The following is a 24,198-nucleotide window of genomic DNA, read 5'->3' on the forward strand; positions in this document are numbered from 1 at the left end:
AGAAGAAGAAGAAGGAGAAGGAGAAGGAGAAGGAGAAGGAGGAGAAGGAGAAGGAGAAGGAGAAGGAGAAGGAGAAGAAGAAGAAGAAAAGAAGAAGAAGAAGAAGAAGAAGAAGAAGAAGAAGAAGAAGAAGAAGAAGAAGAAGAGGAAGAAGAAGAAGAAGGAAGAAGAAGAAGAAGAAGAAGAAGAAGAAGAAGAAGAAGAAGAAGAAGAAGAAGAAGAAGAAGAAAGAAGAAGAAGAAGGAGAAGGAGAAGGAGAAGGAGAAGAAGAAGAAGAAGAAGAAGAAGAAGAAGAAGAAGAAGAAGAAGAAGAAGAAGAAGAAGAAAAAGAAGAAGAAGAAGAAGAAGAAGAAGAAGAAATGAGGTCAGGCACTGTGGCTCATGCCTGTAATCCCACTGTTTTAGGAAGCCAAGGTGGGATGATTGCTTCAGCCCAGGAGTTCGAGACTAGCCTGGGCAACATAGTTAAACCCTCATCTCCACAAAGAAAATGTTTAAAATTAGCCAGGCATGGTGGTGTGCACCTGTAGTCCTAGCTACTCAAGAGGCTGAGGTGGGAGGATTGCTTGAGCCCAGGAGTTTGAGATTACAGTGAGCCGTGATCGTGCCACTGCATTCCAGCCTGGGTGACAAAGCAAGGCCCTGTCTCAAAAAAAAAATAATAATAATAATAATAATATAAAACTATGACTGTGCCAATCAGGGGCCAGCACAAAGTAGAAGCTAAGGAATTGTTAGTTTCCTTTCCTCTATCTTCAAAGGGCCATTGAGAAAGTTGAAGTTCTATGTATATGCAATCTCAATCTCTAAACAGTAACACACTGTGCAAGCGTAAGGAATGAAAATGATAGTTGTGGGACTTATTTTTATCTCAGGAGCCCCCACCCCCCATCATTCCTGGAGATCCAGGTTTGAAACATGCATATTTCTTAATTCATAATTAATTCTTACAGACCAATCCAATTAAGAGCAATTCTAGACTCTCAGCAACCCGGCAAATCCAGCCCTGCCATCCACAGTGGGCCTGTCAGCACTTACCAGGAAAGCAGAGAAATGCCTGGCAGAATAGCAGGTCTGAAGAAGCAGCGAGCTCAACCTGACAGTCTGGACTTAAATAAATTATATTTTCTGGCTGGGGGTGATAAGGCATAAATTTGAAGCTTGTGTTCTTACACGTCATGATGCCCCAAAATGCAGAAAGAGCTGCATCTTGTTCCAAGTTTGTAGCAAAATTGCGCTGTGTGTAAATAGCTCTCTGGCTTTTGATGTTGAGCAGAGAGGAAAGTAATCCTCTGAAAAAAGCCAGGCAGGAGTGGCAGGCTCAGCAGCCCAGGCTGGGAGACCAGGAAGGGCATGCAGCCAGGGAGCGGGTGCTTCGCTTTCCTTGAGCCTCTCCACCGGCACCTAGGAAGGTAAACTGTCCCCAGTCATCTTAGTTCCTAAAAGGATTATTTCCTCTAATGCCTTCGTGGAGATGCAAGCAAAAATGCTTAGGTCCAATTAGGTGGGAAGTGAGAAGGCTCCAGCATAGAACAGGAGGGAAGGGGAACTGGGCAAGATGTCAGCATGAGCGCTAGCCAGAACGAAGTGAGGCCAGCCAACACAGAAGGGCATTTCCTAGAGGTGCACAAGGAAATGTGTGGCAGCAGCACCTTGACTCTTATTCATTCATTCATTCATTCACTCATTCATTCAATAAAAGAGACACAGTTCCTGCCCTCTCGAAGGTGACAGTCTGGTAGAAAACACATCCAACAAATAATCACGTAAATAACCATCCAGTTACACACTTTGATAGACACTATAATGGAAAAATATAAGGGGTGTGAGGTTGTAAAATAAGAAGTCCCAATATGAATGAAGGCTGAGAGCCTGGAGAAGCCAAGCACCTCTCTGAGAAAGTGGCTTTCAAGCTGAGGCCTGATCAGGAGTTGGCCAGGCAAAGTGCGCCAGAACATTCTAGGCAGAGAACACTCTAGGCATGTGGAAATGCCTGATGGGGAAGAGCTTGCTGCACATCCTGGGGACTGAAGAGGCCAATATGCTTGAAGCCTGTGAGAGCGGGGAGAAAGTGTGTCAGGGGCTCAACCATACAGGGCTTCATCCTAAATGCAACAGGAAGTCACACAAGGATTTTAGGCCTCTGCTGGTGGTCTTGACTTGATAAAGAATTTAGCTGTCATAGATTGTCACTTGGCCACCTCTCTGATTTGGCTGCAGTCTCCCTCTGGCTCCCCACCCCTGCTACTCTGGTGACTACCACCCTTGACCAAGCTCTAAGCTATGTCAGCTCACACCTGGCACGTTTGCGAACTTGCCCCAGCACACTGCCCCCAGAAGAAGGAGCAGGAAAGATTACATTGACACCAAGGGCAGCTGCAGGAGCTGCTACCTGGGCTAGGATGGGTACCAGCCCTAGCAAGGAGGCAGTCAAGGATGGGGAACAAGTCTCTACTCACTGCCACTATAAAGACCTCTCTGCTCCCTCTTTGACAGGGAAAGCCTTCAATTCATGAGGCTTCCGTTCCCACTGTATCTGCTTAAAGCAGACACTCAGTCAATAATCAATTGAAGTTCAGAGATGGGGGGGATCTTAGCACACTGCTAGACCCTCCACCTCTTTTTGTAAGTGGAAAAACTGAGAGAGGCTGGTATAAAGGAAGGAAAGGGTCCCAGTTGGACACTTTCTTGCTGTGTAACCTTTAGCAAGTCATTTCCTCTCTCCTGGGTCTCTGTTTCCTAATACGTAAAGTAAGGTGGATTAACAAGATGATCTCTAAGACGCTTTTCAGTTCTTACACCTTGTCATCATCTTCAGTTTCTTAGGGAGGGTCAACACCTTCACCAATGGCACTGGGCATGCTTTGGCAGGGCCAAGATCACAGCTGATTTCAGGAGTCCACACTACTCTCTAACCCCAGCCCAGTATTCTGAAGTTCAAGGACTAAAAGGTGAAGGAGTTGGAATTTGCAATAATCTGATGCTAAGCTGAAATTTACTTTTGCTTGCAAATCCCTTCATACAGATAGGCAAATTAATATCATAAGCAATTTTGAAGAGACAGGGAGGATATTTAGAGTGTCTACAAAGAAAAGCTCTATTGGAGCACCCCAGAATTCACTCCAGGTGTGTTCAATGCCTTGCAATGGATGTGCTATGAAATGCTCTTATCTGTTCATTACAGTGATCCCCAAGAACACGTCTCCATGGGATAAGTTCATTTGCCAAGTTCAATTGCTATATGCAATAGTCATGAAAAAACTTGGTTCTTTGAAAAAGCCTGTTTGCTTTGGACTTTGCATTAATTCCAGCTGTTCTCCTCTGTCATGAAGCTGAAAGAGTAGGAATGGGCTGTCCTGAAGTAGAGCAGCTGGCCAGGGACTCAGAGCTGTTTCGTATAGTGAGGAAAAACATAGATGTTTCACTAACCCTTCCTACAGGTCTTCAAGGCGAGCAGTAGAGCTTGTACTTTTTGGCAGTCCCCATAATCCTTGCACATAGTAGGAATATATGCATATGAATATTGATGGACTGATGAGAAAAGCAAGGCAGAAAGGAGCAGTTTGTGGCTAGGAAGTGTCCCAATGACAAAAACCCTCATGTCTCTCCCAGGACAGCACAGCAGAAAGGGCACATGGTGTTAGAATCAGACAGATGTAGATTTGAATCTCAGTTTTTCTACTACTAGCTGTGTGACCTTAGGCAAGTCACTTAACCCCCCTGGGCCTTGGTTTCCTCCTCCGCACAGTAGGTAAAGCAATAACTGCCAATGGTCACAGTTGTAAGAGTTAAGTGAGATGACATAGATAAGCATCTAGCACAGTTCCTGGCACAGGGTAGAAGCCCCTCTTCCTTTCTTCTAACTAGCCATAAAGATTTACATAAGAAAGGCAGCCTGCAACAGTCACCTCTGTTATTTACTTGCCCATGCACTGAAAGCTGGGGAGCCAAAGAGCCTCCCTGTGGCCTCCATGCTGTAAGATGGGACAGTGCAGTGGAGCATGCTCAGGAAAGTGGCCCAGACCCAAATCTCTGTGGCTGCAGGAATCCAATACAGTCAGCCTGGCTCTCTTCCAGCCAATTTTGCCAGATGTAATTTGGCTTCAGCTCGAGGTTTGAAAGCAGTTATATAATCATCATAACCCATAGCATTTGTAGAAAGCTTTTACAGTTTTAAAGCACTTTTGCATGCATTACCTCATTTGATCCTCTCAATAACCTTGAGAGGTAGCGAAGCCAAAGACCAGAACCCCCATTTTATAGATGGAGACATTGAGGCTGGGAGGGTTTATTTGGTTCACTTAAAGTCACACTACTAAGAAGTGGCAATGTCAAAACTTGGACAAAGATCTCTGCATTCCTTTCCCTGGGCTTTTTCTACACCATCACGCTGCCTCTTTGTAATCATACTTTCATCAAGCAAAAGTTGACTGAGCCCCTATTGTGTGCCAGCAATGTACTAAGCATGAGTAAGCAGACATATTCCCTGAGCCCCTGGAGTCTACCTTCCAGTGGATGCTGCTGGACTCAGGCGGGAAGCAGCACAGTGAAAGCCAAGAGGAATAGGTGGAAGGCATTGCAAAAGACTGGGCGTGGCAGGTCTGAATTCTAGCCTAAAGAGCATAGGGAGCCCTGATGGGTTTTCAGCACAGGATTAATGTGATAGGGTTTGCATTCCAGAGTGACTCACAGTTACCTTAGAGGATGGGCTGGAGAAGGTCATCTGGAATCCTGAAGTCCAGCCAGGAAACCAGAGTGATGCAGTCAAAAAATGCTTGGGTCCTAAATTTCAGCAGTAAGGAAGACAAAAGTCTACATTCAGGACAGATGTAGAGAGGTTATTGATAGGCTCTGCTGCCTGATTGGTCCTCGGGCTAAGGAATAAGAAGAGTGGGCAGCAACTCTGAGGGCCTGACTTGAACCCCCCTTGGCAGATGGCGATGCTATTCCCTGGGACAGAAGTGCAAGAGAATTGTCCAATGGGGTGGGGAAGCTAAGGAAGATCAGTTCCCTCTGGACAAGCTGAGTGCCCAGGGTCTGCTTGAAGCACACCTCAAAGGTATGCTTATAAGACAATGAGTGAAACCAGTGTGTCTGGAGGCCAGAAGAGAGCCCAGGGCTGGAGGTGTGGACTGAAGGGTCAGGAGTTTACAGATGATATTTAATGCCTGGAAGTGAACAGGACCTCCCAGAGGTAGTGCTCAGAGCAAGAAGAGACCAGATCCTACTGCAACAAACCCCAAAGGGCATCCAGATTTGCTCTTTGATGCCAAAATTTCACTTGGTGAAAGTCAGGCCCACAGCCAGGATGAAAAACCACTGGTTCCCGAGAGGGGTGATGGTGATGGGCTGTGGGGACTCTGACCTGCTGTCAGATTTCTGGGGTCTCGCCAATCTCTGGACCCCCGTCTGAAGTTACCCATGTGCTTCTCTCTGTCTCTTCTCTCCTTCAGGTGTTTACAAAATATGGGAAGTGTTACATGTTTAACTCAGGCGAGGATGGCAAACCTCTGCTCACCACGGTCAAGGGGGGGACAGGCAACGGGCTGGAGATTATGCTGGACATTCAGCAGGATGAGTACCTGCCCATCTGGGGAGAGACAGGTGAGCTGGGCACAGGGACCGGGCATTGGGTGATGGTGGAGGGCTGCAGGCCTGACTCTGAAAGGCAGGTGAGCTGTCTTGGCCCACCCTGTGAGGGACTGCTCTCCAGCAAGGGGTTGGTGACATGCTGCTAAATCATAAAGATGTCCCTGGCTTGGGCTGGGATGCCCTGGGTTTCCTCACATTTTACTATGTGAAAGAGGGACAGAGGATGGGAATACCGGAGAGGTAAGTTAGGTAGGGGGAGGGAAGGCGTGGGGGAAGGTTTGAAGCAGCAGGTGTGGTTGGTCAGGTGAGTGGCTTGATTTCAGGAGAGGCAGAAAGGATGGACCAGCCTCTTTCTCTCTCAGTCACCCTGAATATCCCGGCCCAATTAGAAGATCTGAAAGGAAAGCAGGCTGCCGCCCACTGGGGGAAGCTGGAGGGGCTGGGAAGTGTTGGAATACCAAAGGACGTGGGCTCAGGGACCCGGCACTGTGCCTGTGTGAGCCCCTGGGAGACCCATGTGTATAGACCCTAAAGCTTATTTCATGCATTCATTTATTCATTTATTTCTTCAGCAAACTATTTGTGAACCATGTATACTATCTCAAGCTTTGCACCCAAGTAAGGACATTATGGTGAAAAAGATCAAGTCCTTGATCATGGCCCAGAGGAAGAGACACAATCACAGGGGACAGGGTCAGGGAAAGCACCAAGGGTATTTGAGCAGGGTCTTGAGATGGTCTTGGATCATCCAGATGGGCCTGATGTAATCACAGAAGTCTTCATAAGAGGGGCTCAGAAAGGTCAGAGGAGAAGGCAGTGTGATGACGGAGGCAAAGACTGGAGTGATACAGCCACAAGCCAAGGAGTGATGGCAGCCTCTAGAATTTCACCAGGAAGAGAAGGTAAAGAGGTGACCAAGACTGGGAAACATGGATTTAAAGGGGACCCAAAGTAAGATTAATGCTGTGTTCAGGGCATAACAGGAAGGACTGCAGAGGTGGGTCAAGAGAGGAGCGTGAAGAGCAGCCTGAAGGGAAGTGGGAGGGGAGGGAAGATTCCAGCAGGAAGGAGGCCCTGGGCCCTCAGGTTGGGGCTGAGGAAGGGGTGGAGCCCCAGCAGCCCAGCCCCTACCTCTTGCCACCCCTGTGCCTTGAGTCCATCGACTTTGGACTCTAGAGTCTGGCACTCACCATACCCAGGCTTATCAGGCTGCTGAGACAGTGAGGGCTTCCACCCCAGGAGGACTGACTGCAAACTCCAGGCTCTCTCCCACCACCCCTCTCTCACGAACACCCTGATGCGGGGACGGGAGTGTGGCCATTTACCTCCCATCACAGCTAGTCCTCTGCTCCTCCAACTGAAAGATAAAATGGCCACACACGTGTCACTGCGCCAGTGCCATCTGGAAGCTCACCTCAGGCACCAGGGCACCCCAAGCCCCATCAGCCACTCACTGAGGAGACACTTTGTTGATCCTGTGTATTTTTCTCAACTCAATGCCCTTCCAGATGCAGAGGGATGAAGGTTTGTGTCCGTTCTGATCTCTGGCATCCCTGAGGGCTGGTGGACAGGGCATCCTGAGGCCAACCAGGCCCTGGGACCGTGGGGGTCTGTAGACAACCTGGAGTACAGGGGGTAGAGTCTTGGTCCCCAAAGAGAGGCCCTTCTTGCAAGACACCAGAACATATATGATTATCTAATCTGTGTGGTAGAAGAGAGAAATAAGGAAATAAAATGAGTCATGGAGACCCCACACTCAAAGCCTAAACAGAAGTTAGTTATGTCCCTCCATGATAATGGTAGGTTTCCTAGCCTGTTATCTTGATTCAGGAGCAAAAGCACATGTACACACACACACACAGACACACACACGCACTCTCGGTACCAGGACCCCATCACAGACATCCTCACACAGCACAGTTCCCTGTGGGATATGGCCTTGGTCTGAGCACTGGCTGCAGACTACAAGGCTACCCAAAAATTCTGTGTTCTGCCACCCAAAGCCACAGACAGTCACAGCAGGAAACCTCTGAGGTCATCTCTTCCAGGCCAACCTTCTCTTTCCCCTGAGGCCTAGCTTGAAGTAATGATGTCTTTGAAGTCATGCAGTGAGTTCATAGCTGAACCAAGACTGTTCTGACCCAAGTTGTTGGACCCTCAATCAACCTGACTGGACGATGAGCTATACCAATTCGGAGAAAATTCATAATCTTGATTAAGGACTTGTCACATGCTAACACTGTGCAGGTCATCATCAGGGGTGCAGGAGGCATGAGAAAAGACCCCACCTTTCAGGATCTTATTATCTCACTCGGGGCGCCAGACGTGCACACAGTTTCTGCAAGAGAACTCCAGTCTCGTTGCTGCCGAGAGTTTGAGTCATCCCTGGGAGATGGACCACTCATTTAGATGATTTTCTTTGAGACTGGGGAGTTGGGGAAGCAGGCTGTATGAAGAACGGGTTTAAAGCAGGGGCAGGGGACGGATGGGGCAGAAGAAACAGGTTAGAGAAAAATCTGATGAGTGCTGTCCTATAGACCCTTCTGGGCTGATGAAAATGTTGTCTGTGTGTCTGTCCAATACATTAGTCACTAACCCCTTGTGGCAATCAAGTATTTGCAAGGTGGCTAGGAGAATGAGGAATTGAACTTTTTTATAATTTCAATAGATTTTTAGGGAACAGGTGGTGTTTGCTCACATGAGTAAGTTCTTTAGTGGTGATTTCTGAGATTTTATTGCACCCATCACCCAAGCAGTGTACACTGTACCCAATGTGTAGTCTTTTATCCCTCACCCCACACCCACCCTTTTCCCCAAATCCCCAAAGTCCGTTGTGTCATCCTTATGCCTTTGCAGAGGAATTGAATTTTTAATATAATTTCATTTTTATTCATTTAAATTAGCTAGCTGCAGGGGGCTAGTGGCTACCATACTGGAGAGCAGTTAGTATATTTGAAAACAGCTTCTGACAACTCTGGTTGACTTCATGGATTTTGGCTTTTGCAGCCACCTCCCATATTCCTGGGGTCATAATATTCTGTATTCCTGGCTATCCCCTCACCATGACCTTGAGTGTCAGGCGGAACTCCTTGTCCCCATTTTCCAGAAAAGGAGGCTGAGGTTTGGTCACTTCCCCCAGACCCCTCAGCCAGACCCTTGAATTCCTGCATTAGGGCTCCCTCCATCGTACCTTTCTTCAGGCTGAGAAGGCCCTGAGCAATGTGCTGCCTCTTGCAGATGCTGGTCACCTCAAAGCTGCTTATTTCCTAGGCCAGTGGGAGGTGAGTCCCATGTGGATGAGAGAGAAGCCAGCACATCTGTTGAAGGATGGGAGGTGGGCTCTGGCAGGTGAGAGATGCTTGCCTTTAAAGCCACCTGAGGAGGTGCAGACACCCATGGCTGCTTGGTCATTGATCCCGAGGATGATGGACACAGCCAGGCCTATCCCTGCCACAGTCATCAGGAGGCAGCCTTCCTGCCCTGCCAAACCATGCGGCCCCACAGATGCCACCTTCCTTCCTTAACATTCCCACCTCTCAATCCCCAGAGAAAGGAGGCCAGGCCCAGGAGTCCAGGAGATATTTGGGTGGTGGTGGAGAGGAAAAGAACTGAAATGTGCCTGTGGCAGTTTGATGTGTGCCTAGGCAGTTTGATGACAGAGGCAGCGTAGGAAGACAGAGAAAATGGCATGACCAGGTCAAGCAGACCCAAGACCCCATCCCAGCTCTTCCTTTCCTAACTGTGTGACTCAGGCCAAGTGAATGAGCCTCTGTTTCCTCGTTTGTAAAATAGAGACAAATAAAACCCACTGGCTTTACAGGAGGGCTGAAGGGCTCAAACGAGAGTTCTCTGCAAACTGTAAGCAATGAGAGGGTGATCATGCCCACCAGCAGGTGGGAAGATGGTCAAAAAAAAAACTCCAGAAGCAGAGATTATTCCAAATATCCCACACCTGAGACAGAGCTCTGCAGCACCTCAACATCTGGAACTCCCATTCTGCTCAAAGCAGAGCCTCTGGAACACTTTTGCCTTGCCTTGTGGATGGCTCCATTTCTCAGGAATGTCAGGAAGCAGGGAGGGAACCACTCTTCTGGGGATAATTCTAACTAACAGGAAGGACCTTTTGGGGAGGTGGTGATGGTGTTGACCACCATCAACACAGCGGACACCAACGAGTAAGTTAACAAAAGACACTCTCTTTGAGTAGACCCAGCCCTATGGGCTCATGCTTAGTGAGTAGACAGTGACGCTACAAAAATTATCAGAAATGTCCCTTCCTCCAGGCTGACAATGCCCCACACCAGGGTGCTCCCCTTGGTCACGCATCTTCATGTGGGACACCCTGGTAATATGCCATTTTAAAGGAAGAGGTTCAGTTGCATGTGGTCCTAGAGAGTATGCCCCAAAATGAGCCCTATGGAACATCAGGAGTTTGGGATATAACATGTTTTATGAACAAAAAGGATGCAGGGCCCAAAAAGAATTTAGGGAATTCTGGTTAAAAAATATTAAACACATTTATTTATTGCAGGAATTCTTTAATATAATACATCATGCATCTCCAAGATAGGAATAGCCCATGCAGCATTTATTTCCCAAATGCCTTTGACCACAGAAACCTTCGTTTTCATGGAAAAGCTCACAAAATACAGTTTTGAAAAAGCTGTCCTAGACTGTAGAAGTGCAGATTTCATGGCCAGGGTTTTCTAACGGAAATTAAATTGAAGGCAGAAGGGGAGGTTGTTAAAAATGAAATTCTGTGTAGATACCTCTAAGTAACTTCAAAGATAAAAGGAATAGGCAGTGGGTTATCTAGGTTGCACATGAGAAACCTGAATCAAACAAGCTTAGGCATAAAAGAAATTATATTGTTCTCAGAATCCAAGGCAAGCTTTGACAACCAGCCAGCAGGAGGGGCAGGGATACAGCGTCAGGAATGAGTGGAACCCAAGGCTCCTAAATCCTCAGATCTCTCACTCCTCCTCTTCTCTGAATTCTTTTCATTCTCTCACTAGAAACAGGCTTATTTTTCCCACACACATATTTTTTCACACATGGCTCCCAACAGAGCCTGAGTTTTATATTTTACAGATCCTGCCCCCAGCAAAAGACTGTTTTGACTCTCACGGACGTCCTGTTTAGGGGGAAAAAAAATACAGGGAAGGGAATCATTGGCTCAGCTCCAGTCAGGTGCCCGCCCCTGGACCAATCAGCAGTGGACAGGGGAATTAGTTCACCTGAGACCCTGTAATAGTCCTAAAGAAGTTGGGCCGATGGTGGTTGCGGAAGGCGCTCCCAAGAGAACTGCTAGGCAGACAGCCCTGTGGATGGCCACACTGAGTGGGTGGGAGTGAGGGTGAGAACTGAGGGTGGGTTACGTCTGAGGAAACCGGAATCCGTGTACAGGGAGTTTTCTAACAAATTCTAAAAGGGTTCGAGTGTCAGAAAGACCACAAATAGGCACCTCCCTTTCACATCTCCTTCTATCCTTCATGCACTCCAATGAAAAACACTTTTTTATCAAATATAATCTGCCCTGATTTCCCCAAATCCTAGTGTTAATTAGTGTTAATATGATAATACATCAAGTATGCTTTTGAGCAAAGGAATAATTTTTTCAAAGCTATGCTGTTCTAGGAGTAAAGATTTGGACCCCATTATCCCTCCAGCTTCCTCAGCTCCTACTGCCCTCCCCTCACCTTGTTAACCTGGCTCTAGTCACACAGGCTTCCCTGCTGCTTCTTGAATATTCCAGGAATACCCTCACTTTGGGGCATCTGCATTTGCTATTAACCGCTATGAGAATTCCCCTTGCTCACATATCCACATGACTCACTGCCTCCCTGCATCAACTCTTCGCTCAGATATTACCTTCTCAATGAGGTCTCCCCTGACTACCCTGTTTAAAATTGCCACCCTCACCCCTACTCTTCATCCCTCATATTTGAATGCTTTGCTGCTTAGAAATTTCTTCCACCAGATACCCTAAATCATCTCTCTCAAGTTCAAAGTTCCACAGATCTCTAGGGTGGGGACAAAGTGCCACCAGTCTCTTTGCTAAAGCCTAGCAAGAGTGACCTTTGCTCCAGCTTTCAACAAGTTCCTCATCTCCATCTGAGACCACCTCAGCCTGGACTTCATTGTCCATGTCACTGTCAGCATTTTGATCAAAGCCATTCGACAAGTCTCTAGGAATTTCCAAACTTCCCACATCTTCCTGTCTTCTGAGCCCTTCAAGTCTCTAGAAAGTTCCAAACTTTCCCACATTTTCGTGTCTTCTTCTGAGCCCTCCAAACTTGTCCGACTGCTGCCTGTTGCCCAGTTCCAAAGTGTTTTCCACATTTTCAAGTATCTTTATAGCAATATCCCACTTTACTGGTACCTATTTACTGTATTAGTCCATTTTCATACTGCTATGAAGAAATAACCAAGACTGAGTAATTTATAAATAAAAAGAAGGTTAATGGACTGAGTTCCACGTAGCTGGAGAGGCCTCACAATCATGGCAGAAGGCGAAGGAGGAGCAAAGGCACATCTTACATGGCAGCAGGCAAGAGAGTGTGTGCAGGGGAACTCCCCTTCATGAAACCATCAGATCTCATGAGACTTATTCACTATCACAAAAACAGCACAGTAAAACCTACCCCCATGATTCAGTTACCTCCCACTGGGTCCCTTCCTTGAAACGTGGGGATTATGGGAGCTACAGTTCAATATGAGTTTTGGATGGGGACAAAGCCAAACTATATCACCTTCATTTCCTTATTTGTTTTTTATTGTCTGCCCCTTCCACTAAACACAAGTCCCAGGAAGTCAGAGACCTTGGACTGTCTGGCTCACAGATGTATATCAGGACACTACATATTTGTTGAGAGGAAATACAATGCTGAAATTGTGTACACTGCCAGGGCCAGGGTGAGGGAGAAGCCCACATTAGTGAGTAGCTACTCTGTGACATGAACCTTCTCAATCACTTGCTAACAAGATATTATAATCCTCATTGCAGGATGAGGACACAGAGCCCAGAGAGGTTGTAAGCTTCCCAAGGGCACATATCTATTTAAGCAGTTGAACCAAGCTTAAAACCCACATCCACACCCAAAAGGGATGCTCCCTCCACTAAATTCCTTTAATGTTCACAATGTGGTCATAAAATCCCTGCCATGAAAATAGCACAGGGAAAGAGGTTTAGGCAGCATCTCTGAAGAGAGAATGGCATATAATGATAGGTCTGCTGCCATCCTCCTTGTCTATTTTTTCCTCTTTTCTTCTTCAGGAGCAGAGTCATTATACTGAATGAAAGCTTTAGCGCAGTCCCACGTAGAAAACAGACAAAAGCAGCACGGCTCTGGTCCCACTGGAGATGGAAATCCCCGTTTGCTTTCTCCCTTGGTCCCTGTGACCAACCCTGAGGCACCACTGAGGATGCCCTGTTTGAAAACCACTGGATGGGAGGCAGATGTCACTGGGATTAAAAGTGCTGGTTGGTTCCATGGCTGTGTCCATCCCAGAGACCAACTCTAAGCATCCCTCTCCCTTTTCCTGGGGTGGTGAAAGAAGCTCATGGCCTTTCTGCAGCACACCAGAACTGCAGGGAAGCTGACATTCTAGACTTCTGATTAAACATGGTAGGTTGAACATATGTGTTTATGGGAGGCCCCCTTCCTAGACCCCACCTAAATGGCATCAAAGGGTTTTTTTAATATATGTAAGTATAAACCCATAGGAAAAAGAGGATGGGAGAAAAGACAACCATAAATAGATGTCAGCCAATTTTTGGAAGATGTAAAGCAGATGGATGAGTGGCAATCGACTTGGCAGATTACACGAGGCTGAGAACTGAGGGCCTGCACTGAGGAAGCCGGCAAAGGCCAAAAGACATCATCTGAGAACCCCCAGACAGGATCGGGAATTAGAGGCATAAGATACTGCTGAAGACAGGTTTGAGAGGTGGAGGTAAAACTAAGAGGAAGAGTTAAAAGTCTACAAAAGGAACTATTAGGCTCCCCACACATCCTCCCATGGCCAGAAGCAGCCATACAAATATCCCTCTTACAGACTCTGGACTTGGGGAGATCAGGCAGAGCTGAGGGCATGGGTGAGGTGCTATGCAGAAAAACAGGGAGGTGAGGGAAATTCTACTTACTGAGTAGTGGGACCCTCAGCCAGACTAATTTACCCCACCCACACCTGAGCAGAAGTTTGAGGGGATCCCTTCCTGGAGACTGACAAGCTCAAGATAAAAGATCCACAGACAATGACAGTCAGGAAGCCTTAAAAGGCCTAGTTAGGTCACCCTAGAATGAAGTCCCTTGAGGAGTGCCCCCTTAACACAAGGAAGCCTTTAAGGACCTTTTACCCCTGAATGAGCCACCAAAGAGCCAAGCATTTGAGGGGACCCACTAAAAGGCGAGGAACCCAAATCAAACCAAAAAGACTGAGGAAACAGACACATTGGCTAACAGCACAAGATATAGAGCCAGGCTACTTGGGTTCAAATCCCAGCTGTAACACCAGCTGTGTGACCTATGTTACCTCTAAAATGAAAATAATAGCATTATCTACATTTATAGGGTTGTTGGGAGGATTGAAGTGCGTTAATATTTATGAAGTGCTTAGAAAAGTGCCTGGGTAATATTAGACACCATATAAGCCTTTTGATAAATAAAAAATAAATGAAGCAGGAGAAAACATCAAAACACATTAATTAAAATTCTCAGGAGAGATAAGAGATGATACTGCATCCATAAGCACAAGCATAGGATGCTATTAAAAAGGAACTTTCAGAGAAGAATAAATTAAATTTAAAATATGTTTAGGCCGGGTGCTGTGGCTCATGCCTGTAATCCCAGCACTTTGCGAGGCCAAGGCGGGTGGATCACGAGGTCAGGAGATCAAGACCATCTTGGCTAACATGGTGAAACCCTGTCTCTACTAAAAATACAAAAAATTAGCCGGCGTGGTGGTGGGCGCCTGTAACCCCAGCTACTCGGGAGGCTGAGGCAGGAGAATGGCATGAACCTGGAAGGCGGAGCTTGCAGTGAGCTGAGATCGTGCCATTGCACTCCAGCCTGGGCGACAGAGCGAGACTCCATCTCAAATAAATAAATAAATAAACAAACAAACAAACAAATTTAAAATATGATTGCAAACTTTTTTTAATCCATAGAAGGATTGGAACTGAGGACATCTCCCAAAAAGGTAAAACAAAAAGACAAACAGGTAGAAAGTGAGAGAAAAATAAGAAAATCAGAGGGTCCATCCAGGAAGCTATTCTAGAACATCCTATTATTAGGAGTTTTAGAGTAATAAAACCAAGAGAATGGGGAAGAGGACATTGTCAAAGGACTAATATAACAAAAATGTTCAACTGAACTACATGGCTGTCCAGATGGAAAAAGCTCACCAAGTCCTGTCTGCAATAGCGGCAAAAACAAAAAACCAGACCAAGACACATCCTGGTGAAATTCAGGCTGACAGAAATAAAGAAAAAAATCTTTAAAGTTTCTGGAGAGAAAAATAGTCACATACCTGGGATCCGGAATGAGAACAGCCTAGGACTTCTCAACAGAAGCAGCCAAAGCAAAGTGACAATGGCAAAATGTTTTCCAGTTTCTGGAGGGGGACGCTTTCTTTTCTAAATAGAATTCTATACCCAGCAAACTACAAATGAAGTGTGAGAGTAGAATTTGGTTTCCCAAAAAATGTAGACTTTTTCAGGAAGTTTTTGGAGAATGAGAAGGTAAATCAAGGATTGCATAAGATTCCAGAGACAAAGATCTGGCCTAAGAGAATTTCCTGCTGAGGATGAAGAGAAGAACCAGGATGACAGTTGCGCAGGAGGCCTAGAGAGCATATTCCATCCAAACTGGAGCAGGAAGATGTTGGATCCACAAGGGATGGCCCTTGTGGGTCTAGCTGGCTGTCCTGAGAGGCATTTTACAGCTCTGCCATAGAGTCTGGGATTTCTAGTGATGGGTACTAGCAAGTCATACAAACCAACAAGGAAAAAGCAAGGTAAAACAAAACAAAATGGAAAAAAAAAACAGGAAAAACAAAATATTTATTTTGCAAGAAAGAGATCAAAAACATTATATACTGCAAGGCTGGGCTGTGCACAATATTTACAGAGTCATGGTTATGTAAAAGCTGGATACTGATTTAACCAAAATATCATATCACTATATTTGGAGGGTGAAAGGAAAGGCAGCATCGTGGAACACATCATCTAAGAAGCCTACATCCTCATCTTCTGTGATTAGGTAGGAATCGTGCAGATAATTTAACATGATTGTAGATGATTCCTACATGGTAGGAATTCGGTAGACAGGATCTAAAATTTTTTAAAACCAAGAAATAACTCTCAAGCAGTTGACATTCATGAAAATATGAAAGTAAATACCAGAAGAAACAGCTAAAACAGTTGAAAGTTGTTGCTTCTGAGAAGTAGGACTCCGGGGTAGGAAGAGGTGGAGCAGGAAACTGCTGGTTTTCATTAGAAGCCTCGCAATACCACTTGATTTTTAAATTATGTACATATATTGCTTTGATAAAAATAATAATTAAATTTAAAATCATCATAAATTTTTAGCATAGCTGGAAGGCCTGAGCAGCTATCACGGGTAGCACGTTCCTTATCCCCTTTTACAAATGGGGCAGAACAAGCGTGGGTGATGATGGTTGCTATGGTTTCTCCGACATCTCTGCTCCCAGGAAAACCTCTTGTCATGGTGCCAGGTCCTAAGGATCTCCCCAGAATGAGAGGAGGAGGCTCTGGCCTGAATTCTGAGTGTCCAGGGCACAGGGACCTACAGCAGCCAGCTGAGATGTTAGGCTCACTCTCAGAGTGGGCCTTTGTGCTGGATACGGGGTCTCCACAGGTGTCTGAGGACTCCAAAGAAATGATGCCATAAATCAGAAACACCACTGGAGGCAGGTATCCATTTAGCACCAGAAGCAGCCTGACTTTTTTCATTCTGGAAAGATGTGCATAATGCACATGCTAAGTGTGACGCAGAAAATACGTGTGTTCTAGTTAAAACTCCCAGCTGGTGCAAGGGTCTGAAGAGAACAGCTAGGAAGAAGAGACAGCCCCAACCTCAGACCTCATGTCCCCAATTTAGTAAATCTCAACTGCACACCTACTGTGTGCCAGGCCCCTCAGTGATACAGATGAAGGGCCCAGTCCAGGTTTTCGAAGTTTACAATCTAGGGAATATCTGAAGGGCTCTTTTTAGATGGTAGACGGAAATTTATTCACCCAACAACTTTCATATAAAGTGTCCAAGGAGTGCCAAGCATTTGCAGTCTGTTTGGGGAACGTGTCAACTATTAAGTGTCACCAAGTGCTGTGATAGAAGATAGATTGAGAACCTAGGAGGAGATAGTCAGTTCCAGAAGGGAGGGGACAAGCATATCTAAAGGGAGGCTTTAGAGAGAAGTTGACCTTTGGTTTTAGTCTCAGGCCTGTTTGCCAGGTTGCTGGGCAGCGTGTGGGAGTTAGAGGAAAATCTGAGGACCTGGAGAGCTGAGGTCCTGAGCAGAGGGAGGGGAATGAGGACCAGAGGCCAAGAACAGCCTAGAGTGTGCAAGGGCATCTGCATCTAAGGATGAGACCTGGAGTTGGAGAGATAGGTAGAGGCCAGATCACCAGGGGCCTATGTGTTCTGCAGAAGCGTAGATGTTCTCTTGGGGGTCCTGCTAAAGTGTAATCCTCTGACCATCAGCATCACCTGGGAGCTTGTTAGATGCATAGACTCTCTGCCACCCCCCACCCCCAAGTGTGTGTTGCAACACGATCCTCCGGGAGATTTGTGTGCACATCCACGTGTAAGAAGCTCTGATCCAGACCACTGTTCCCCACCATTTGGAAGAATGAGGATGTCTTCTTAACATCAGAATATTTCTCAGCCAGTATCCCACATGAAAGCTCTGGTGCTTTTTTAATTCATTGAGAGAATATTGTATAAAAAAAAGTTGCTATGAATCCAGTAATGCTTTGGATGACTTTGAATTCTGTAATCACATCACAATCTATATACATGAGCCACTCAGCAATCTGGTTGTACCTAACTTCCACCATCGGTGTGTGTAAACAGAATTTTTACAAATGGAATCTTAATCATCCACCAACTTTCCCTATAATTTTAGACACTTTCTGATAGCATTTCAAGGGTGATAATCTCCTGAACACCAGTTACCCACCCAGAATCATCAGCCTTCTTATCAAGTAATTTATAATCTCTGAGCCTGAATGCACTAGGAAAACTCATTATTTAAAGAATCCTTGAGATAAATCTTTTGGTAATGAGACTAGCCCCAACTCCACATGCGGTGCTTTCACAAATATATGTTTTGCAAATATTCTGTTTAGCAGGAATGAAAGTGTAGCCACATTTCTCTGTTGCATAACCAAGACCTAACGTTAACTATCTCCTTCCTCAACATGGGCGCATCACCCCACAGTGTATAAGGTGCTTTCCCACATTCCATCCACTGATCCTCATACACTCCTATGATGTAGACGGGGCGGTTCTAGTCATTTAACAGATTAACTCATTTTAAAATGCAGTAAGCGGCTGGGCGCGGTGGCTCATGACTATAATCCCAGCACTTTGGAGGCTGAGGCAGGTGGATCACCTGAGGTCAGGAGTTCGAGACCAGCCTGGCCAACATGGAGAAACCCTGTCTCCACTAAAAATAACAAAAAAAAAAAAGAAAGAAAGAAAGAAAACTAGCCGGGCATGGTGGTGCATGCCTGTAATCCCAGCTACTCGGGCAATTGATGCAGGAGAGTCGCTTGAACCCGAGAGGCAGAGGTTGCAGTGAGCCAAGATCGTGCCATTGCACTCCAGCCTGGGCGACAGAGCGAGACTGCATCTAAATATATATATAGATATATATAGATATATATAGATATATAAAATACTGTAAGCAGAGACATTGAGTGACTTTCCCACAACCTCATGGCTAAGAAGTATTAGAATAGCATTTGAATCCACATCTTCTGATTTGGTCCTCCTTGGTTTTTTCCACGGAGAGCTAGTGTTCCTTAAAAATGAAAAATGAAAAAACAAAAAAGATTGCTTTGGGTAACACTCAGATCAACAAAGTATAACATGTTTTTGCTGCAGGACGTCATAGCATCTTTAAAATACTAGTGTGCTCCATGGCTTTGCAGGAGGGGCTGAAGTTTGCAGCCTTCGCCAAACTCTTGTGGACACTTGATAACATCTCCTGGATCACCAGCCATTGGTAAGAACACTGCTGCATCATGCTGAACAGACATATTTGCAGCCCATCCCGCTTGGGGACACAATGTTGATTTTTTTCTTCCTCCAGAAGCTTGCCTAGCTTCAAAATATCAACTGTGAGCAATCAAGCGTGAGCTTGCCCGTCTTTGTGCTGATTTCGGATCTCCTTAGCTACAGATGCTGCCTTACAGTGCCTATCTATCAGGGAAGGGTTGGAGAGGAAGGACAAGATACACATTGCCCAATTTTAGATAGGCAGCAATTTGTGGATTCTTTGTGCTATCTTTAGAAAAATCAGCCTCTTCTGACTTGATGTGAGCTCTGAACAGCCACATCTTTTTTTTTAATCTATTTTGCAGGAGATTAAAATGAGATGCAGTGAGGTGAAGACATTTGCACATGGCCCTCAGCTTGTAGAATTTTAGAGCCAAAAGTAACCTGAGAGATCAGCCCCTACTTCATTTGAACAGACGAAACTAAAGCTCAGAGGGGCAATTTAACGTGCCTGAGGTCACACGGCAATTAAGTGGTGGGACCAAGAGTCAAACCCAGGTCTCTGTGATTTCAGAGCCCGTGTTTTTCTTGATGCACTTCTCTGCCTCTCTTCCCTGGCCTTGGGCTTTCCCTGGATTTCTCTGGTGTAAGCAGGGGAGCAGGGTCTAAAATGACACCTCTGGTTGACTTCAAACAGCATCAGCATGCCCTTTCCACCAGGATCTCAAGGCTGGGGCTGCGACTCTGGTCCCTGTTACTGTCGCTGTCCCACACTCACTGAGCTTCTAAGATGAAAGAACAAAGGCTGCTGAGCCTGCTGCAAATTAAACTCTTCTTCCCCATCCTTCCCTGTCCAGCTTGGAACTTTATCAGCTTGTCATCTGGGACCAATGTGGCTTCTAACCCACTAACAAAAGGCAGGGGAGGGTGAGGAATCTAGAGACCTGGATCCCAGCCACTGCCCACCTGCCACTTGCCATGTGGCCCTTGGCCACTGTCTTCTCTGTGACCTTCCATTTATTCATCTGAAAGGTGAAAAGTTAGCTAAATTGTCAAGGGGTCTCCTGGCTCCAAAATTCTATGCAGCCGTGAGTCATTGGCCCCAGGTTTGTTCTTTACTTTCTGTGAGCTTTGGTTTCTTCATCTGAAAAATGAGCATGATGTAAAAAAAAATAAAATAAAATCTAATGAAATGGAGATATTGACACCTGCCTCAGGACAGCTGGGAGGAGCCAGCAGGATCAAGTCTGTGAAAACCCCGAAGCTTACCGTATATGTGCCAAGATTGTCTTTCGCCATGACCCAGAGGGGATGCAAAGCTCAGCAGCTCAGGGTCCCAGCCTGCAAAGCCCCAAAGGACCCAAACCAATGAAGAATGTGGTCAGTGATGCTAGAAAGGCACAAAGTATTTCAGCGAGGCCACATGGCAGGGGGCAAAAAGCACAGGCCTCAGAGCCCAGCAGACAAGGGTTGGATTCTGGATCTGCTTTGTGTGGCTAGGGCCAGCTGACCTCTCTGAGCCTGTTTCCCTGTCTGTAAAATGGGGGCACCTACCTCTGAGGGTAACTGTGAGGTGTTAACGAAATGGTCAGCTGGCCTCTGACCTTGTCCCTGGCACTCTGGCCTCCTTGCTGTTCTTGAAGCGGGCCCAGTGTACACCTGTTCCAGAGCCTTGGCACTTGCTATTCCCTCCACCTGGAACACTTTCTCCCGGGTCACCCCATGGCTCATTGCTCGCTTCATTCTGGTTACTACACAAACACCCTCATCTTGAACAGGCCTTTCCTGACTTACCAAGAGAGCCACACCTGCCCTGCCCTTCCTCTGCGTCACTTCTCCTAGCACTTTCCATCCCCGGCCTGATGTTACACGTGGACCTGTTTGTTATCATCCACCTCCCCCATCAGAACGTGAGCTCTAGGAGGACTGAGGCTTTGCCATGCTGTTGGCTTCACTGTGCTGGATAGGGGTCTCCACAGGTGTCCGAGGACTCTGGAGAAATGATGCCATAAATCTTAAACACGCTTGAAGGCAGGTATCCATTCAGCAGCCAGAAGCAGCCTGACTTTTTTCATTCTGGGAAGATGTGCTTCATGCACATGCTAAGCGTGATGCAGAAAATATACATGATTTAGTTAAAACTCCAAGCCAGCCAGGCGAGGGTCCAAGGCCGGTGGCACATGCTCACGGTAGGCATTCGATGCATAACTGTCCAGGGAGTGAGGGAACAAATGTGGACTGCTGTGAAGCATCCAGCTCTGGGTCTTGTCCTTAACAGGGTCAGTTCTTCCTTTCTGTTTCTATGAACTCCAAAGCAGCATCTCAGGAAATAAGAAGAAATAAGAAAAATGTTCCTATATTTCAGAGAGACTTTCTCTCTTTCTTGCTTTCTCTCTCTGGCACACACATACACTAGTACACGTCTGCATGCACACACACACAGGCACACACACACTTTATGGTCTCCTAGGGAATGCAGAGCAGTGCCACAGCAGCTGTGTGACAGTGGTAGCCAGAGATGCCACTGCTGGGTGTGAGTGGCCCAGCTGCTGATGGGCCAAGCCCCTCCCCATGCCTGGGTGACACAAGGACCCTCCAGGCCCATTTGTCTGATCATAGGTAGCAGTGAGGCCCAAAAGATGGGCCTTAATGAACAGGTCCCCAGGTATTAAGCCACATGATTAAATGAGCAGCAGAGATCGGAAAGATATCAGCCACCCAAGACAAGAATGCCAACCACGGCCCTTCAGGGGATGGCCCAGGCAGACTTTGCTGCCCCTGCCCAGCCCCCATGCACTTGTCAGCCTCTGGCCTGAATTCCCTACACAGCCACCCACTCACTGGGCTGCAGCAGGGGTTCTGAGCTGGCTCAGCCGGTTTCATGTGGACCCAGCTTGGCCACAAACTCCCTGTGAGATCCACACAGATCCACCTGCCTTTCAGCACCTCGGTGGCACATGTGTAAAACAAGGAGGGTGGGATCCTGTGTCTCAGAGGTGAGTTGTGCACATTTGTTCACTTCACCAAGCATTTTTGAGTTCCTACTGCATGCCAGGCACTGTGATTATAAACATAAACAAACCTTGACCCTGTCCCCAAGAGATCTCTCAGTCTTAATAGAGAGGGAGTTGGGATCAAGTGTGAACATAGTAAATACTAGACATTGGGGCACCGAATGGAGGGAAAATGTCGAGGAGGTGGTGAGTGCAAAGGTGGGTAGAGGGTAACCAAATGGAAGATGAGAGGAGGGGCCAGTCTACATGGAGGGACTAGCATGAGCCAAGAGGAACATAAAACAGCAACTGATCCCCTTGGATCTTGTAAAAAGCCAGAAATACTGAATTTGTGATGATGATGATGATGATGACACTGCAAATTGTTGAGTTATTAAGCTAAACTCTGTGCTGAGAACTTTCCATGCAATGGCTCATTTAAGCCTCACAACAGCTCTATGAAGAACAATCCATTTTTATGTTCATACCCATTTTAAAAATGAGAAAAATTAGGCTCCAAGAGATTAAATAACTTGCTATAGTTCATAGAACTGAACTAGACTTCAACTTGCCTGACCCCACAGCCCCAAGTATTTAATCAGTTTGTCTAGGCCCTCTCTGGTTCTGTTGCTCCAGGTACAAGAGGTCTGCATTTCTGCCTCTCTCAGAAAGTCCGACTCGCTTGTCTGGGAAACAGGCACTCTATCTCTGGGGAGATCCTTAAAGAGGTGTCGAGTAGAAGGGGCGGAGCTAGGACTAGGGGACAAAATCTATAAGCAGGCAGTTTTCAACCAAAATAAGGGTGAACTTTCAAAACCACGGGCTGCCCCTGCAGGGAGTGAGGTCTCCATCCCTATGCACTTGCTCAAACCCAGTGGCCGTCCTTCCCTGTGTGGTACCACAGAGGGGACTCCTGCTATCTATCAGAAGTTAAGTGAGAGCCCATGGGAGATCCACCAATCAGGACCCAAGCAGGGAAATCAACAGCACCCTCAAATTGAATACCAAAAGGAGAAATTAATCAAAGACTGTTAACAAAGGCATGGGCAAGGCTTGGGAAAGCAATACAGGAGGGTGCAGCTTCCTGGGACTGGTAGCAGGGAGAGCCGTTACCACCCCTTGGAAAGAAGGAAAGAAGCTGGTGTCAAAACCCAGAAAGAGACACTATGAAAAGCTCTCCCTCCAGCCCCCAACCCAGAGCTGTGGCCTTCCAAAGTGATGTGCAGCTAATCCACAGTGACCCAGCAAATGGAGTTGAGAGACTGGACACCCCAGCTGGACTCTCCTCTCTCCCTCCAGTTTCCTACCTGGCCCACCATTAACTGGTCCCAAGCCAGAGGGCAAGGGAGTCCATCAAGACAGTCTCTGCAAGTCAAACCCATAGCACAGAGAGCAGGGTGGAGAAGCACTGGGAAGGGGGTGCAAACAGAAGCTATCCCATACCCACACAAGGCCCTTGCTGCACTGTGAGATGCCCCTTATATGGCTGGCCATTGTCCCACCCTCTCTTCTGAAGCTGTCTGGGGAGCTAGGGTTCCCTCACTCAGCCACTGTTATAAAGTCATTTTTGTCCAAAGCAAGATTGCTTTGTATCAGCACGTTCACTCTCTGAGCTCTGAAAACTCCCCCTAGCTATTCAGATAAACTTTTCTTCCTACTTCTCTCCTGTGCTTATTTCCTTGGCATGTTTTCTGTAATTTGCCAAGATGAAAGATTTTAGCTTCTTTTATCGTGATGCACTTTTCCCTGCCCCGTTACACATTCTGCCTATTGCTCCTGCCTTCTCCTACAGGGCTCCCATATCCTTTCTGCATATTCAGAAAACGCACCTCCCTCCCTGGCCAGGTAGATCTCACCTTGTGCCACCTGTGGCCAAGCTCTTGGAAAATGCTGAGAGACTGTGGCTTCTGCAGGCTGAACTCCATCTCTTTCATGTTACGCTGTCTGGGTTTCAGCTTGGTGCCAATTAACAAGAACTCCCATGTACATACTGTCTACATACTATGTATGTAGTAGCTTTCCCTTTCTCTCTGCGCTGTCTCTCTCTCTCTCTCTCTCTGTCCTTGAATCCTGTTGTTCATGACGTGTAAACAAATCATTCACTGTCCAGAGACCTACACTCTTTGAAGGAGGAGCTTAGCGTTGAATCAGTTGCCGATAAGACAAATATGAGGATGTGAACAATTCTGTCCAGCACCAATTTGAGATGTTACTATCAGGGCGGTCACACAGGGCCCACAATCAGAAGGGCCACTCACTTGGTTTAATGCTCTTGAGATTGCTGTCTTGAAATTCTTTTATTTTTTAATAAGAATGCTTACTTTTATAAATTTTTAACAACACTTTTTAACAAGGGGTCCTGCATT

General features: G+C 46.5%; 1 protein-coding gene across 2 annotated transcripts in view; it reads left to right on the top strand.

The window, feature by feature from the left end:
- Positions 1-24,198, top strand: part of ASIC2 (acid sensing ion channel subunit 2) — a 1,082,573-nt gene that overhangs the window by 978,045 nt on the left and 80,330 nt on the right. For both annotated transcript variants that reach the window (XM_030807900.1, XM_030807899.1), the window contains exon 2: positions 5,454-5,604. In XM_030807900.1, the coding sequence (XP_030663760.1) occupies positions 5,454-5,604 (151 nt within the window). The remainder of the gene's footprint in view (positions 1-5,453; positions 5,605-24,198) is intronic.

This window comes from Nomascus leucogenys, unplaced genomic scaffold, assembly GCF_006542625.1.
Source record: "Nomascus leucogenys isolate Asia unplaced genomic scaffold, Asia_NLE_v1 Super-Scaffold_249, whole genome shotgun sequence".
Lineage (NCBI taxonomy): Eukaryota > Metazoa > Chordata > Mammalia > Primates > Hylobatidae > Nomascus > Nomascus leucogenys.